This window comes from Saimiri boliviensis, chromosome 10 (assembly GCF_048565385.1).
Source record: "Saimiri boliviensis isolate mSaiBol1 chromosome 10, mSaiBol1.pri, whole genome shotgun sequence".
Taxonomy (NCBI): Eukaryota; Metazoa; Chordata; class Mammalia; order Primates; family Cebidae; genus Saimiri; species Saimiri boliviensis.
In genome coordinates, this window is record NC_133458.1 from 34,571,106 (window position 1) to 34,587,592 (window position 16,487).

General features: G+C 36.8%; 1 protein-coding gene across 9 annotated transcripts in view; it reads left to right on the forward strand.

Moving 5' to 3' along the window:
• Window positions 1-16,487, forward strand: part of CADPS2 (calcium dependent secretion activator 2) — a 577,926-nt gene that overhangs the window by 442,843 nt on the left and 118,596 nt on the right. For 5 of the 9 annotated variants that reach the window (XM_074379141.1, XM_039472830.2, XM_074379142.1 and 2 more), the window contains exon 17: window positions 1,648-1,668. The exons of the other annotated variants lie outside the window; for them this stretch is intronic. In XM_074379141.1, the coding sequence (XP_074235242.1) occupies window positions 1,648-1,668 (21 nt within the window). The remainder of the gene's footprint in view (window positions 1-1,647; window positions 1,669-16,487) is intronic. 9 annotated transcript variants of the gene reach the window in all.

A 16,487-nucleotide genomic window follows, 5' to 3' on the forward strand; every position in this document is an offset into this window, starting at 1 on the left:
TTTAAACTATAGGCATCAGATTTTTTCCTGATCAGTAACAGTATAGTATTATGTAATTTTACTTTCTGTTCTGCAGTGTCACTCAAAAAGGAAGAAACTTGTTGATTATTGTGAGGGCTGAAATAAACTCATAGAACTTCCTTCGGGTTTTTAATTGCTTGCATTGTATTGATGCATTTGAAAGATTAGATCTCTTGAGAAAACTGTGCTTTTTGTTTTTCTTTCTTCAGGCTTTATTCATTAAGGATACTGATTTTTTTAAATGTTTAGAAATAAATAGATTGGATTTGTGGCAAAGTCACAAAATCAGCTTTTATACAACAGTTTTATCTAACAACATTAATTTATATCATTAAAAGTAACAGAAAGGCCTCAAGTTTTGTGCTCAAATTATCATAAAACTGGCTTACATAATAATACGTGAAGGATTAACTAGTATAGGGAAAACATTCTGCAGTTAATGTTACATACTTATCTGAAAATAAAAGTTTCTTACCTGAAAATAAAAGCAAGTCATCCTTTACAAAACTTTAGTAACTTTTGATATAAAATGATACTTAAGGATACACAAATTTATGAGGTAGTTGATATTAGGATAGTTTTACCAAAATTCAGATAGGGAAAAATATTGATAATTGTTTGTGTTATTATTCTTCTCTCCAAATATGGTCAAGCTTTCTAACAAGCATGCGATAACCAACCTCCTGAGTGATTAACAAAAAAGCCATCTCATCACTATAGCAACCAATATTATATCACAAGAGTAACAACATGAAACCTCCTTAGTTACCAGTTTAACTTCATTAATTATGATATCATGTTGTGTTAAAGCAAGAGCAGTGTACATTCGATCATTCGGGGAAAGTGGAAAATAAGCACATTGAGTTTCAGTCTTAAATACTTATTCAAATAATTTTCATGGTTTGGGAGTATTGAGTATTCTGATACAGATTGGAAGGGATGATGTTAAAATAGACATATTAAAGCCTTTCAAATCTGGCAAAGAGAAAAGTTGTGGGAACTTAAACAAACACTATTGTTTTATGTAAATGTTATGTACCCTACCCAAAAAAACCTGTAAGAATCATTTTGCTGTTAACTGAGTTAATATTTTTGTCTATTACCTTGTTCAAGGATACAGAAAAGATACATGCAGTATACTTTATGTTTGTATTTTATAGCCACAGAATTCATTTTAAGTGGATAGAAAACCTTTTTTTATTTGTACACATAAAAACAAGTCTGCGTTAGAGAAAAGCCTATGGTAGAGCCCGAAAGACAGTGAGCAGGAAACTCTCCTACCTATTTTCTTTTCTGAAGTCACTTCTCTCATATCTCTGGTCTAACGGAAAAATATTCTGGAAAATGGATCCTAGCAATCCACTCAGGTAGGAATGCCGAGCAGTCTTCTTTAAAAAACAGCAACAACAAAATGCTTGCACATTAGTTGAGAAAAACTTCTATGCTTTTTCATTATCTCTCTCCCTCTACGTTTTTCTTTAAAAAAAAAAGTATTTTTGTTTTATTCTCAGGACCAGACCAAGAAGCAAATCAAACTTAAGTTAGAAAGAAAATGGCCTATTACATTATATGAGCAACAAGGGTAGAGTTTGCTTTTCTCCTAAATTCTCTTTTCTTATGTTTTAGGCCCAGCAGAAAAGGAAACAGGTAATTAATATTTTTGCATGCACAAGGCATTATTTCTCATGTGGTGGTGTGATATTTTTTAAAGCACTTTGTTGAGACATGATTGACAAGCTAGCTGTACATATTTAATGTACACAACTTGATGAGTTTGGAGGTAAATAACTGTGAAATGATCATTGTAATCTATACCAGAAACCTGTTCATCACCTACAAAAGTTTCTTCCTGCCTTCTTTATTTATTATTATTAATATTTTATGATAAAAATATTTAACATAAGAGCTACCCTCTTGCAATTTCTTAAAGTGTACTATATTGTTAACTATCGGCATTCTGCTGTGTAGTAGGTCCCTAGGACTTATTTATCTTGTATAACTGAGACTTTGTGTCCTGTAAATAATACCACTTCATGTTCTCTTCTCCCAGCCCTTGGTAGTCACTGGTCTACTCTCTGCTTCTATGAGTTTGACTCTTTTATGTTTCTCATATAAGTGGTATCATCATATATTATTATATACTGTGACTGGCTTATTTTACTACTAAGCCAGAAATTCCTTCTTTCCTAAGGCTGATAATTTTCTTGTGTGTGTGTGTGTGTGTGTGTGTGTGTACTGCATTTTCTTCTTGCATTAATCTCTCAGTGAACATTTAGATTGCTTTCATGTCTTGCTTATTGTGAATAATGCTGCAATGAGCATGAGAGAGCAGATATCTCTTTGAGATCCTGATTTCAATTTTTTTGGATGTATATAAAGCATTGCTGAATCCTTTGGAGTTCTATATTTTATTTTTTCAGAAACCTCCATACTATTCTCCATAGTGGCTGCACCTAATTATATTACCACCAGTAGTATACAAGAGTTCTTTTTTCTCTACATCCTTGCCAGTACTTGCTATCTCTTGTTTTGTTTTTGTTTTAAATAATAGTCATCCTAACAGGTATAAGATGATATCTCATTGTGGTTTTGATTTGCATTTCCCTGAAGAATAGTGATGTTGAGCACCTTTTCATATACATGTTGGCCATTTGTATGTCTTTTGAACAATGTCTATTCAGTTTTGTTTGTTTTTTTGTTTGTTGTTTTTTTTTTTCATTTTTAAGTTGGGCTTTTTGGGTTTCTGCTATTGAGTTATAGGAGTTACTTAGATAGTTTGGATATTAACCCTTTCTAAAATGTACAGTGTGCAAATATTTCCTTCCAGTCTGTAGATTGTCTTTTTATTTTGCTGTTTCTGTTGCTGTTGTTGGTGTGATGTTTTGTCACTGATGAATAGCTCTCTTTTTCTCAGGGCTTCTATTAGATCAGTTTGATTAGGAATACTGAAAATGCTTTGATTTTATCAGAACTGTTGCTAGTGCCTTGTAGGGAAAGTATAGGCCATTCATCTCTAAAAGTTCAGCAATATTTTTTATATAAATTTAAAGCAAAAAAAACCTGAGGCTATATGAATAGTATACATTATGTTTTAAGCATATCCACTAATCTTATTTGGAAGCTGTCACCGATATTTGAAGGGCTCTTACAACAAGAAAAGAGGACCATCTTCCTTTATCACTCTTGAAAATAACAGAATAAAAAGCATAAATGCTATTAAATAAAAAGTAAGCAGTTATTAACTTTAAAAGTTGTTAATCACAGGAATGAACAGAGGTTATGAAATCCCATTTGGAAATTGCTAGGAAAGAGTTCCCTGAGTTGCTGAAATTTTTAATGTTCTATTTTTTTTTTTGCACCCCTTATCACAATTACTAATTTAACTGCACCTGCCTGTTATTGTCTGTTTCTCCTCTCTATCCCCTCTTCAGCCCCGTGCAGGCAGGGTCCTTACTGATTTGTTCACTGTTGTATTCTTGACACCCACTGCTGTGCTTGCTGACACAAAAGTAGGCACTCTGGACTTTGGAGAGAGGTAGGAGATTAGCTAGTTCCATCCGAAAACAGTGCAACGAGAGACAAATGGTAAAACTTCCAAATCCTAGCATTCTAATTTTGGTCAAATTTTGTGTGCAATGTTAAAAGCAAGTTTACGTGGATTGTTTTTGACTGAAGTCTTCCATTAAGGGCTTTATTTCTTTTTTCTTTTCTTTTTTTTTTTGTGTGTGTGTGTCTTACCTTTTTCAGTATTTGACCCTAGAAAGTGACAGGAACAAAACACTCAGAGCCATGAAGAGGAGAAAGAACATACCTACAATGATTGCTAAGTGCACTTTAGAGAAAAATGAATTAGAAAAAAATACGGGACTGATTATCCCCTCTTATGACAGTACATTGTAATAGCAGTAGTCCCATGCTCTTTAGCAAACTTTTTCTAAACCTCTTAAGGCATTTTATCCCCCACATTCCTGTTGCAAAAACAGCTTTCATCCTAGTTTACACACAAGAAATTTAGGGTTGTTCACGGCTTTCTCACTGCCATGGAGTAAATAACTCAGCCAGCTGGAACTAGACTTAGGTAGTCCCTAACCTGCAAAAGCTATGCTTCTTCCCCTAGGAGATATGAAAGGATCAGAGTATGCCTTCTTGAAGCCTGGGGCAGAGGCACTGTGTAGAGTTGCGTGACCTCCTTAAAAAGAAGAGAGAAGAGGAGGGAGTTGTCCCCTGTGTACCTTGCTTCCATCAGACAGAAATCTGCTCCTCATAGTGACTTATCAGTCCATACCACTGGTCAACTGTACAGGTCACAACTCCAGGAAAAATACTTTTATTAAAATTAAATGCTTGTTTAGAAAAGAGAAAAATCAGCCAGGTATAGTGGCTCAGATGTGTAATTCCAGCACTTTGGGAAGCCAAGGCGGGTGGATCACCTGAGGTCAGGGGTTCCAGACCAGCCTGACCAACATGGTGAAACCCTGTCTCTACTAAAAATACAAAATTATCTGAGAGTAGGGGTCCATGCCTCCAATCCTAGCTACTTGGGAGCCTGAGGCAGGAGAATTGCTTGAACCTGGGAGGCAGAAGTTGCAGTGAGCCGAGATCATGCCATTGCACTCCAGCCTGGACAACAAGAGCTAATCTCCATCTCAAAAAAAAAAAAAAAAAATCAGTGTACATTTATGTAATTTAAATTGATTGAAGGGAAATCTAATCTTAATTTATGCATGTTCTGAAGTAACAGAAGAGGGGGTTTTTAGAAATGTTGTTATATTTCAGGGTGGGCATGGTGGCTCATACCTTTCATCTCAGAACTTTGAGAGGCTGAGGCAGGAGGATCACTTGAGCCCAGGAGTTCAAGACCAGCTTGGGAAACAGACCTGATCTCCACACACAGACACACACACACACACATGCACGCGCTCTCTCTCTCTCTCTCCCTCTCTCTCTCTCTCAGTATTAGCGATCTCACTGCAACTTCCTGCCTCAGCCTCCTGAGTAGCTAGGACTATAGGTACATGGTACTGTCAAGATCTCCTGCTTGAACTCAGGAGTTTAAGGCTGCAGTGAGCCGTGATAATGTGGCTGCACTCCAGCTTGGGTGACAGAATGAGACCCTGTCTCAAAAAAAAAGTTACATTACGGTATTAGCGTTTGGCAGCAGGTTAACCTAGCAGGGTTACCTTGTAAGTGTTCTTGGTGGGAAGATGCTTTTAAAAGTGGGTAAGAATGAAAACATCAGTTGCATGTGAAAAAACTCAAATGGCTTGATAATACTTTAACACAGTAGTTTCTTGAGCATTCTAATAATTTTCCTCAGTTTATACTCTCTGGAATAGAGTCAAGCTTTACCCAAAATTTATCGTAATTTCGTCATCTACTGACTGCCTATATGTCCCAGAAGTTTGGTTTTCTTTTTTTCTTTTTTTTTTTTTGAGACAGATTCTCACCTTTTTGCCCAGGCTGGAGTGCAGTGGCATGATCTCGACTCACTGCATCTTCCACCTCCCAGATTCAAGTGATTGTCCTGGCTCAGCCTTCCAAGTAGCTGTGATTACAGGTGTCTGCCACCATGCCCGGCTAATTTTTTTGTATTTATAGTAGAGATGAGGTTTCACCATGTTGGCCAGGCTGACCTCAGGTGATCCACCCGCCTCAGCCTCCAAAAATGCTGGGATTGCAAGTGTGAGCCATGGCACCTGGCCTGTCCCAGAAGCTTTCTATTTATACTGCTTCATTTGTTCCTTAAATAGCTCTACAAAATAGGTATTTTGTGGAGAGGTCACTGAGACTTTTGGGGAAAAGAAGCATTAACCTGTACAAGATCTTGCTGTTGCCATTAAAACTGAACAGACATGAGATTCATACTTACTTTCTCTCAGATACCAGAGCCCTCTTCACATTCTTTTCACTGGCTGCCATGCCTCCAAGACTGGTTCAAAGTAATGGCATTTTATGATAAACACCTCAGCTGCATCACAAAAGCCAAGGGTTAATATGAATAAAAGCCACTCTTTCTAAAAATAATCATAATTATTTAGTAAAAAGAGAAAATGTTTACATACCAGGCACTACTTTTTTTTAATATTTCAAGTTCTGGGGTACCTGTGCAGAATGTGCAGGCTGGTTACATAGGTATACACATACTATGGTGGTTTACTGCTTCCTTCACCCCGTCATCTACATTAGGTATTCCTCCCAATGCTGTCACTCCCCTATCCCGCCATCCCCTGCCATCCCTTCCATAGTCTCCCAACCCCAAATAGGCCCTGGTATGTGATATTCCCCTCCCTGTGTCCATGTGTTCTCATTGTTCAACACCCAGTTATGAGTGAAAACATGCAGTGTTTGGTTTTCTGTTGTGTCAGGTTGCTGAGAATGATGGTTTCCAACTTTATCCATGTTCCTACAAAGGGCATGAAATCAGCCTTTTTATGGCTGCATAGTATTCCATTGTGTATATGTGCCACATATTTTTTATCTAGTCTATCATTGATGGACATTTGGGTTGATTCCAAGTCTTTGCTGTTGTGAAGAGTGCTGCAATAAACATACATGTGCATGTGTCTTTATAATAGAATGATTTATAATCCTTTGGGTATATACCCATCAATGGGATTGTTGGGTTAAATGGTATTTCTATTTCTAGATCCTTGAGGAAGTGCCACACTGTCTTCCACAATGGTTTAACTAATTTACAATCCTATCAACAGTGTAAAAGTGTTCCTATTTCTCCACATGCTCTCCATCATCTGTTGTCTCCAGATTTTTTAATGATCACCATTCAAACTGGCGTGAGATGATATCTCAATCTGGTTTTGATTTGCATTTCTCTATTGACCAGTGATGATGAGCTTTTTTTCATATGTTTGTTGGCTGCATAAATGTCTTCTTTTGAGAAGTGTCTGTTCATATCCTTTGCCTACTTTTTGATGGGGTTGCTTGTTTTTTTCTTGTAAATGTGTTTAAATTCTTTGCAGATTCTGAATATTAGCCCTTTGTCAGATGGAAAGATTGCAAAAAGTTTTTCCTATTCTGTTGGTTGCCAATTCACTTTAGTGATAGTTTCTTTTGCCGTGCAGAAGCTGTTTAGTTTAATTAGATCTCATTTGTCAATTTCTGCTTTTGTTGCCTTTGCTTTTGGTGTTTTAGTCATGAAGTCCTTGCCCATGACTATGTCCTGAATGGTATTGCCTAGGTTTTCCTCTAGGGTTTTTATGGTGTTAGGTCTTATGTTTAAATCTTTAATTCATCTGGAGTCAATTTTTGTATAAAGGGTAAGGAAGGGATCCAGTTTCAGCTTTCTGCATATGGCTAGACAGTTTTCTCAACACCATTTATTAAATAGGGAATCCTTTCCCTATTGCTTGTTTTTTTCAGGTTTGTCAAAGATCAGATGGTTATAGATGTGTGGTGTTATTTCTGAGGCCTCTGTTCTGTTCCATTGTACCAGGCACTATTCTGAGCACTTTACATGTAATGTGTCAACTCGTTTACTCCCCACCTCCTCACCAAGGAGGAATCTGCTCAGTCACCCAGGTTGGAGTGCAGTAGCACGATCTTGGCTCACTGCAACCTCTGCCTCCTGGGTTTAAGTGATTCTCCTGCCTCCTTCTTGAATAGCTAGGATTGCAGGTGCCTGCCACCAGGCCCGGCTAATTTTTGTATTTTCAGTAGAGATGGGGTTTCATCATGTTGGCCAGGCTGGTCTCAAATTACTGACCTCATGATCCGCCCACCTCTGACTCCCAAAGTGCTGGGATTACAGGTAATTCATTTACTTCTTAAGACAATACTTTGCAATAAATGTATTATTATTATTACTCCTTTTTTAGAAAACTGAACCAGAGATGTTATATAGCGTGTCTGCAGTCCCATAGCTAGTAAGTGTGAGATCAGAGCCCACTATCTGTCTATTGATCTCTTTTTACATGCCCCACCCTTGATGAGCTTGTCTAGTTAAATTTGCACTCTATTAAAATCTTTTTATTTTTCCCCACACACTTCACAATGTCAGGTGTCAAAAGTGATTACAATTTGCAAAACTTACCCCTCCAGCCCAGATTTCTCTCCCTTTTCTGCTTTATTTTCTTCCACAGTCTTTTATTATAATCTAACACAATGTATAGTGCATTTATCCCACTTTATTGCCCTAGAATGTTAGTTCCAGGAAGACAGAGGATTTTGCATTTTAACAACTTCTTATCCACAGTACCAAGGGATGTGCCTGGCACAATTTTGGTACTCAGTAAATATTTATTGGATAAACAAATGAATTTATGGTACAAAATTTTAATCAGGCTACTTATAGCAGAAAGAACATACATAAACTGGCCAGCTGGCTTGCAAAAAGTCATTCAAACCAATTACCGAATAATTAAAATTTAGGGCAAAAACCAGCCACTAAAATAACAGGATTGGAAAAAATAAAGCTGTAATTTCATGCCCTTATCATGGCATGGAGAAGTGGGGAAGCCCTAATGCTGGATCAGAGAAGCCAGAAGCTATAAATAGCAGTTGCATTAACAATGCCCAGTAATGTAGCCTGATTTGATTGTTTTTGTAACCCAGCATGCTGGTTATTTGTGACTCATAGGTCTCTTCCATCATAGTTTTTTCCACTGAGAATTCTTCCAATTCTCCATTGGCAGCACAAATTAGCAGAATAAAAGGATTTTAAAATATTGTAATGGGTTAAATAAATCAAAGAACTTCCCTCTGAATATCTTCTTTCTTTCTTTGGAATTATTTGTATGTTTCATAGCAACAATTAAACTGGACATTTCTAGAAAGCAGCTGTTATTAATCTTGGGGTTATAAACTGATACCATTTCATTGAATTGCCTTTTTTGTGCTAAGAAATCTTTGACTTACAGTGTTAAAAAATCAACTAGTTTTTTCCTTTAATTTTATCGCTAACCATACTAGCTATATAATAGTGAGATCTTTATTTTATTTGTAATCCTAGCGTTCAAACATGACACTAAAACATCATGATCCTAATTATGTTTTAATCACGTGCCTTGTTGATGCAAGTTAGATATTATTTTAAAAGAATAATCAATTTGTTCTTTAGTTCAAAGACTTTCTTGCAGAGTACAGTCATACATCTGATAACATTCCCTGCTGTTTCCTGAAAATTATATAGCATATTGTGATTTAAGATTAAAAAAAAAAAGCCGGGCGCGGTGGCTCAAGCCTGTAATCCCAGCACTTTGGGAGGCCGAGGCGGGTGGATCACGAGGTCAAGAGATCGAGACCATCCTGGTCAACAAGGTGAAACCCCGTCTCTACTAAAAATACAAAAATTAGCTGGGCATGGTTGTGCGTGCCTGTAATCCCAGCTACTCAGGAGGCTGAGGCAGGAGAATTGCCTGAACCCAGGAGGCGGAGGTTGCGGTGAGCCGAGATCGCGCCATTGCACTCCAGCCTGGGTAACAAGAGCGAAACTCCGTCTCAAAAAAAAAAAAAAAAAAAAAAGATTAAAAAAAAGTGTCGCGGGGGAGACTGCTGCTTGGGACTTGCCTGGATGTGAGATCTTTTGCATAGATTTGGTACCTAGGCTTATGGTGAACCCAGAAACGTGGAGGTGCCCTGAACAAAAGGTAGCATGGAATGAATAAGCAAAATCTTTAGCGATAAGGATTTTTCTTGGCCCTCCGATTGCCAGGTTCCCAGGTTTAACCGCCGTGATCTTATTTTCAGAGCCTCAGTTGAATGGGGTAGAGATACTTTCCCAGAGGCCCATAGTGCCTACTTTTTTGAGAGGAGAAATTGTATTGTGGCGGTCTTATGTCATTAGAATGTGTGTTTCCTCTGGTTGGTGTTTTAATTTAACACTCCATTGTCACATGATAGCAACAAATAATAAAATCTTTTCTGCTTAGGAATGTTTGTGTCTAGAGGCCACATGTTTATAAAAAGCTACACAATTGATGAAAATGTTTAGTTAGTGATGAATAATTTTTACTAATATTTCTAAGATGATATAACAGTTTTCTCTCATAAGAGTTTTATGTGGTTCCTTATAAAGTTAATCTGAATTTTGAGTATCATCTGTGTCTATGAACTGAAGTTTCTAAAACCTAAATAACTGACCTCAAATTTCACGTTTCTGTAGGCAATAACAATAGCAAAAGGTAATTTGTATCTTAAACTGAATCCTCACCCTAAAAAGAATTGAATAGATAATTAAAGAATTTCCATTCAGACTTTTGGACAGTGTGGCTTGGATAATGAGAACTTGGCCTGAAAGTAAAACCTCTGTGACCATTTCTGCATCTAAGTCACCTGCTAATTAAGGACAAATTGATAGATACAAATTGTTTGCTTTAAAACAAAGAGAATGACCTATTGTCTTTTTCTTTAGAATATTTAGGAAATTATAAATTTGTTCAAGGTTTTAGTTTATAATGCAATATATGTATGAATTGTAAAAACGCATTGGTTGAGCTATACTGATCTAGTATTCATGATCACCTGAATCACCTGGATAGGGATATACATATATATATATATATATATATATATATATATATATATATACATATATATATATATATCTCACAAAAGTAACTTTCAATTTGAGATATATATATATATGTAACACATAGTTTATATACATATATATATATACACACACACATATATGCATGATTTTTCAACTTTGTTATTGGAAAATATTGGTTTTCTGAGTTGTCTGTATATTTTTCAATTTTATATATTATTTGGAAAATACTAGTTTTCTGAGTTATCATCCCAGTGTTAGCAAGTATTATATAATATCAAAAGTATCATCACTTTTAATATCACCCTTATCAAAGTATTGAGAAGCTATCAAGTTTATAACAGATACAAGTTTTCTAAAATTCTCACTTTCCTTGAAGACTCTAATAATAGCATTGTGGTAACAAACACTGTTTTTTTTTTTTTCTTAAAGTGACATGTTTACTTTATTTTCTTTCAGAAAATGTCTGCCAGATATCCAACTCTGAATAACTATATGTTGTCAGTACTCTTTTCAACCAAAAATGATACTGTAAGTGGAGGGAGTAGGGAGGGAAGCAGTCACTTTAGTCCTGGATGCAAATAGTCACACAAATACTTTTCCTTGAGACAGTCATTCATTGTACTTCAATATGCAAAAGTGCTTTAGACAAACTTCCCATTTTGTCACACATACTATTTAAAAATGTATATGTAAGGGCAGAGATTTAATCAAAATAATAATTTTCACTGTTTCATTAAGAACAGCTTTAAGTGACACTTTGTTTTTCTTTTACTTGAGTGCATGATAGTAAAGAATACAATGACAATTATAATTTGCAACCACAGCCTTGATTCATGCGAAAACAACAGTGATATGTAATTACATACCATTGCTTTCGCACCATTAGTGTAAATGTCAACAGGGTTTAAAAGACAAAAACATTTAGTATTACCTGTGAAAGTAATTTTGATCTTTCAGATCTCTGAAAGGTCTTAGATGGTCTGCCCAGTAGTCCATTGGCCACACGCTGAGAACTATTGCTCCATTCCATCAATCAACTAGCTGAAAGATATTAACCAAAATAAGATGAGTTTCACAGTAACAACCAAACTGTAAGGCATCCAGGAAATAGTTTTGACAAAAACAAGCAAAACTTTATAGACCGCTATGAAGAAAAACTCACAAGTCATAGAAAGTAATCTAGATAGAGGTAGAGCCATTCCATGACCTAGGAGGGATGTCTTAATGATATAAGATGTAAATTCTTCCCCCAAATTAACCTATAACTTCATTCCAGTATCTATGAAAATTCAAGTTTTTAAATTGTTACATTTACTTTAAAATTTAAATATAGTATACTGAGTAAGTCAACTTAGGAAAAAAAAAGTGTTAGAGACATGTTTTACCAGATCTAAGACAAGTTACAAAGCCATTATCAAAGCCCATGATACAGCCCACAGAGTAGAAACATAGCGTCAGATCCATGTATAAATGAGAGCCTGATATACGTCATTTGTAGCAAATGTGGAGACAAATCAGTGGTAAAAGGTGTTTGGGAGATGGATACAGATGAACTCGATAGAAACCTGGTCTCCAGAGAGATTATAGATCTAAATGCAAAAAAGAAAGTATCTACCACTATAAATTTAGTATTTCTCTTGATTGTAACTGTTCCCAATGGTTTTTACTTTCTCACTTCTTAGATGACTTTCCAAGTTTGTCTAATACCTGAGTTAAAACAAAATTGTTTTAACTTTTTTATAAAACATAGAGTGCCCCCATTTTAGTTCGTTTTCTACATAGAAAAAAATAAAACACTTAGATAATGGATCAGAAATAGTTAAGTATATCCAAGATTTTCCAGGATCTGGAAAAATTATATACTTCAAAAAACTACTCTCTAGTAGGTATATGTCTTCTATTTTAAAAAAAGAAAAATAAAAAGTTAAACACATACAAAGTATTCATGTAAAGTCTTCAGTTTATTCCTTATTCAGAACTATTCTCTTGGCCATGATCTGTAACATTCTGAACAGCATGTTCTTCCTTCCTCCCTCCTCCTTCCTCTGAAGATGCATGGAAATCTCATTACAAGTGTTCAACACCTGTTTTCTAAAAGGTCTCAAGAAAGATGTCAGTTTGCTCAGCTCACTTGACAGTGTGTCATGTGCTTGTTGTTTGTTACTTTTGTATAGAATGCGATTCACAGATAAATGCAGTCTTGAAATAACAAGGCTTCTTCCTTTCACAAGCAATTTTATAGAATTTGTCAGTCTCCAAAGACAGAATTTGAAAGCAACTGACTGGTGACCCCTCATTTACTTACTAACAGGTGCCAACAGGTACACCAAGAGACATAGCAGCATGACTTTCATGGCACCTTGTTAATCTGAGTAGGTTACATGTATGAAAAAGTCTTTTCCAATAGTACAAAACTAGAGTGATGCAAACTGACAGGTTTCTACCTCTTTATTTATCAATAGGGTTTATAAGGACCCAAAGACTGCACAAATGAAAGAGTTTGCCAAATTAAGAAGGGTTCATTACTTGTAGGCCATAGCTAAATGACTGTATAGCTTCAAGCGATAAATTAAAAGTCCTAATTGAAGTGTTTTAAAAGGCACATACACACATACACACATTTTAATTTCAAAGAGGAGCCCTTTAAAATATCCATGAGGCATCAATGCATACACATACATTCACAGTGATTGGCAAATTCGGGATGTTAGAGCTGTAGAAATATTCAAGGTGGCACTAAGCCCAACCCTACTTTGTAAACCTGGTCTTTTACACTTGTCAACTGGGAGACATTCTCTAAATCTTTGCATGCCCTAAAACTTGATTATATATAAAAGGAAACAAAGACATACATACAGACATCTAGATCTTTTGACTCACTTCTCATAATCCAAGACTGCAAATCTTTTTAACTGTTATCTTTCATATTGCCGTTACTGTCTCCAAAAATATTCTCTTTCCTTCTCCTTCACCTTCACCTTGCCTTGTAGCTGGCAAGACTCTGGAGTCCCTGTCCCCTGCCATTGCCTATTGAACAGACCATCTTCACCTTCCTGCCTTGCTGTGCCCTGCCTTGCCTGTATCCCTATTGTTCACAGGCAGATATTCTCCTGGAGTATGGAAAAAAGAGTTAAAGCAAGGGTCAGGCAGGAAGTGAGAGTGGAAGCATGATGGTGCTCCTTTTATGAATAATACAAATGGCATGGAAAGGATGTATTAGGTAAATGCAATTAAAAAAAACAGGAAGGAATAGGCATGAAATTAAAGATGCTATAGACTTTATGTAATTCAGTATTTTATTTTCAGTTTCTGAATTTGAATAATATTTAGAAGAAATGGATACAATGTATATATAAAGAACAAGATACCAGGGAGGGGACTATTCATCAGTTTCAGCTATTGAATGTGTATGTGTATATATACACATATATGCATATATTGTGTATATGACATGGCTGAAGAACAGTCTTTTTTGAGACAGGGTCTCTGTCACCCAGGCTGGAGTGCACTAGTGTAATCACAGCTCACTATATTCTCTGTCTCCCAGGTGGGCTCCTCCCTCAGCCTCCTGAGTAGCTGGGACCACAGGCACTCACCACTATGCCTAGCTAATTTTATTATTATTATTTTAGGTAGAGACAGGGTTTCACCATGTTGCCCAAGCTGGTCTCAAACTCCTGAACTCAATCAATTCACCCACCTTGGCCTCCCAATGTGCAGGGATTATAGGCATGAGCCATGATGCCCAGCCAAGATCAGTCTTTAAAAAAACATAGCTGGGTGTCGTGGCTCATGAATGTAATCCCAGCACTTTGTGATGCTGATACAGAAGGATCACTTGAGCTCAGGAATTTGAGAGGAGCCTGGGAAACATAGTGAGACTCTGTTTGTATAAAAAGAAATTTAATTAGTTGGCTATGAAGATCGCTTGAGCCTGGGAGTTCGAGGCTGCAGTGAGACATGATCATGCCACTGCACTCCAGCCTGGGTGACAGAGCAAGACTTTATATAAACAATATTTTAAAGCTATTACACAATTAGCTGGCAAAATTACCAGTGGAAAAAAATTATGTTATCATTAAAATCCTATTACATAGTTATATCCAGAGTTAATCAGAGCAAACTAAGTAGACAGCATAGAAAACTCTGTTTTCTTCTGGTGGTGAGTGCCTGTGGTCCTAGCTACTCAGGAGGCTGAGGGCGGAGGATCACTTGAGCTCACCTGGGAGATAGCATAGAAAGCTTTCTTCTTCCTCAAACCTTTATAGTCTTTGCAGCCAGCAATGCTGTAGACATATTTATCCCTGCGAGCAGTGCTGTAGGCATATTCATCCCTTAGCTTTTCTTCATAAACTTCAGGAGAGCCAAGGTCTCAATGAAAAGACAACTTTAATAAAATTCAAATTGAGATGTCTCTGTTTCCTGCCTTTCGTAAATCACGTATGAAAAGAAGCCTGTGACAAATGATAAACCAAATCATTTTTGCTTGTGGGTTCTAGAATCTTTTCTCTGTAATTCCATCACCATCATCTCCTACTTTAGAATCTTAAAAGGAAATTGTGCCTCAATATTCCACCCAAAAAAAAGTCTCACAGAGTCACTGACTTTCACCTATATCTGACATTTTATGGCTCACCGCTCATGAGTCAGCACTTACTGTTGACTTATGGAGACTGCTCAGTTTGGATTCAGTCCAGCTGCCATTGGCCTATACTCTAGTGACCAATTCTTCTTTGTTCAACAGTGGGCCATTGGCTTAAAATGAATTTACCGATATGAAAAATAATCTGGGTAAAGTAGTTAATGTGACTGGGTAAAGTAGTTAATGTCACAGAGCAGTTATTCCAAAGCATATAGCATGGTTAATTCCAGGGAAATATTAAGTAGAACTCTTACTTTAAATGACAGGGTCATTAAGTGAGTTGGTCCCAAAAGGAGCCATGAAAGTAGGAGGCCACAGACCTATTGTTTTCAAACAAATGTGGCATTAGTATTCGTGTGGATTTTAAATACCTATCAGGAGACTATACAATCCTGGGTTAATTATTTTCATTTATATATAGGATTGCCCAAATATGGACACTATCCTATCTGGGAATCAGTTCAGATTCTGCAGAAAAAGTCACGTTTTGCCTGAAATTAGGTTTATATAAAGGTATAGCTTGATTTCAGAGGAAGGGGGAAATAATCGAAGTTTACATAGGTCACCTTTGTTTTTAACTTTGTTTTCCATAACTACTGGTAGTTCTCAAAGTGCATTCCCTACACCAGTATCATGAGAATCACATGGCAACTTGTTAGAAATGCAGATACTTGGGCCTTGCCCAAAACTTACTGAATCAGAAACTTGGAGTGATGCCAAGTAAATTGTGTTTTAGCAAGTCCTCCAGGTGATTCTGATGCATGCTGAAGCCGAGAAATGGAGATCTATACTGAAGGTACTCCATTCATTGATGAAAGCAGTACATAGTCCAGTACTTGTGGAACCATAATATCATTTGGATTGCAGTCAGATAAAATCAGTGACTCCTCATTTTCTTTCATTAATTGGTAGTGCCAGGTCTTGGAGATGTCACAGATAGTGGAGCAATTATAGGCCAGTTGACTCTAAAGAACTGAGAAAGTAAGTTGAGTTTTGGGAACCCTCTCGCCCCCAGATTTTGAGGCAGTCTTCTTCCCAAGTTATATATTATCTTCTCTAGGGTACTAAGTCCAAAAGTTCCTTAGATGCATCTAGTCACAAGTTCTAAAGAACTGGCAGACAGATGGCAGGGTCAGGAATGGGTTGTTTTGTTTAATGGGTAAGGAAGTGCCTAATTTCCCACCCTCCTATCTTGGAGTAAGAAAGCTTATAAGTGTTGAGATCTGGCCAGAATTGACCTCCTGGAGCCTACTTGTCCTAGGCTTTAGCACCGTGTTGCTTACCACAGGTTGCTGTGGCTGGAACTGAAGGATTGGT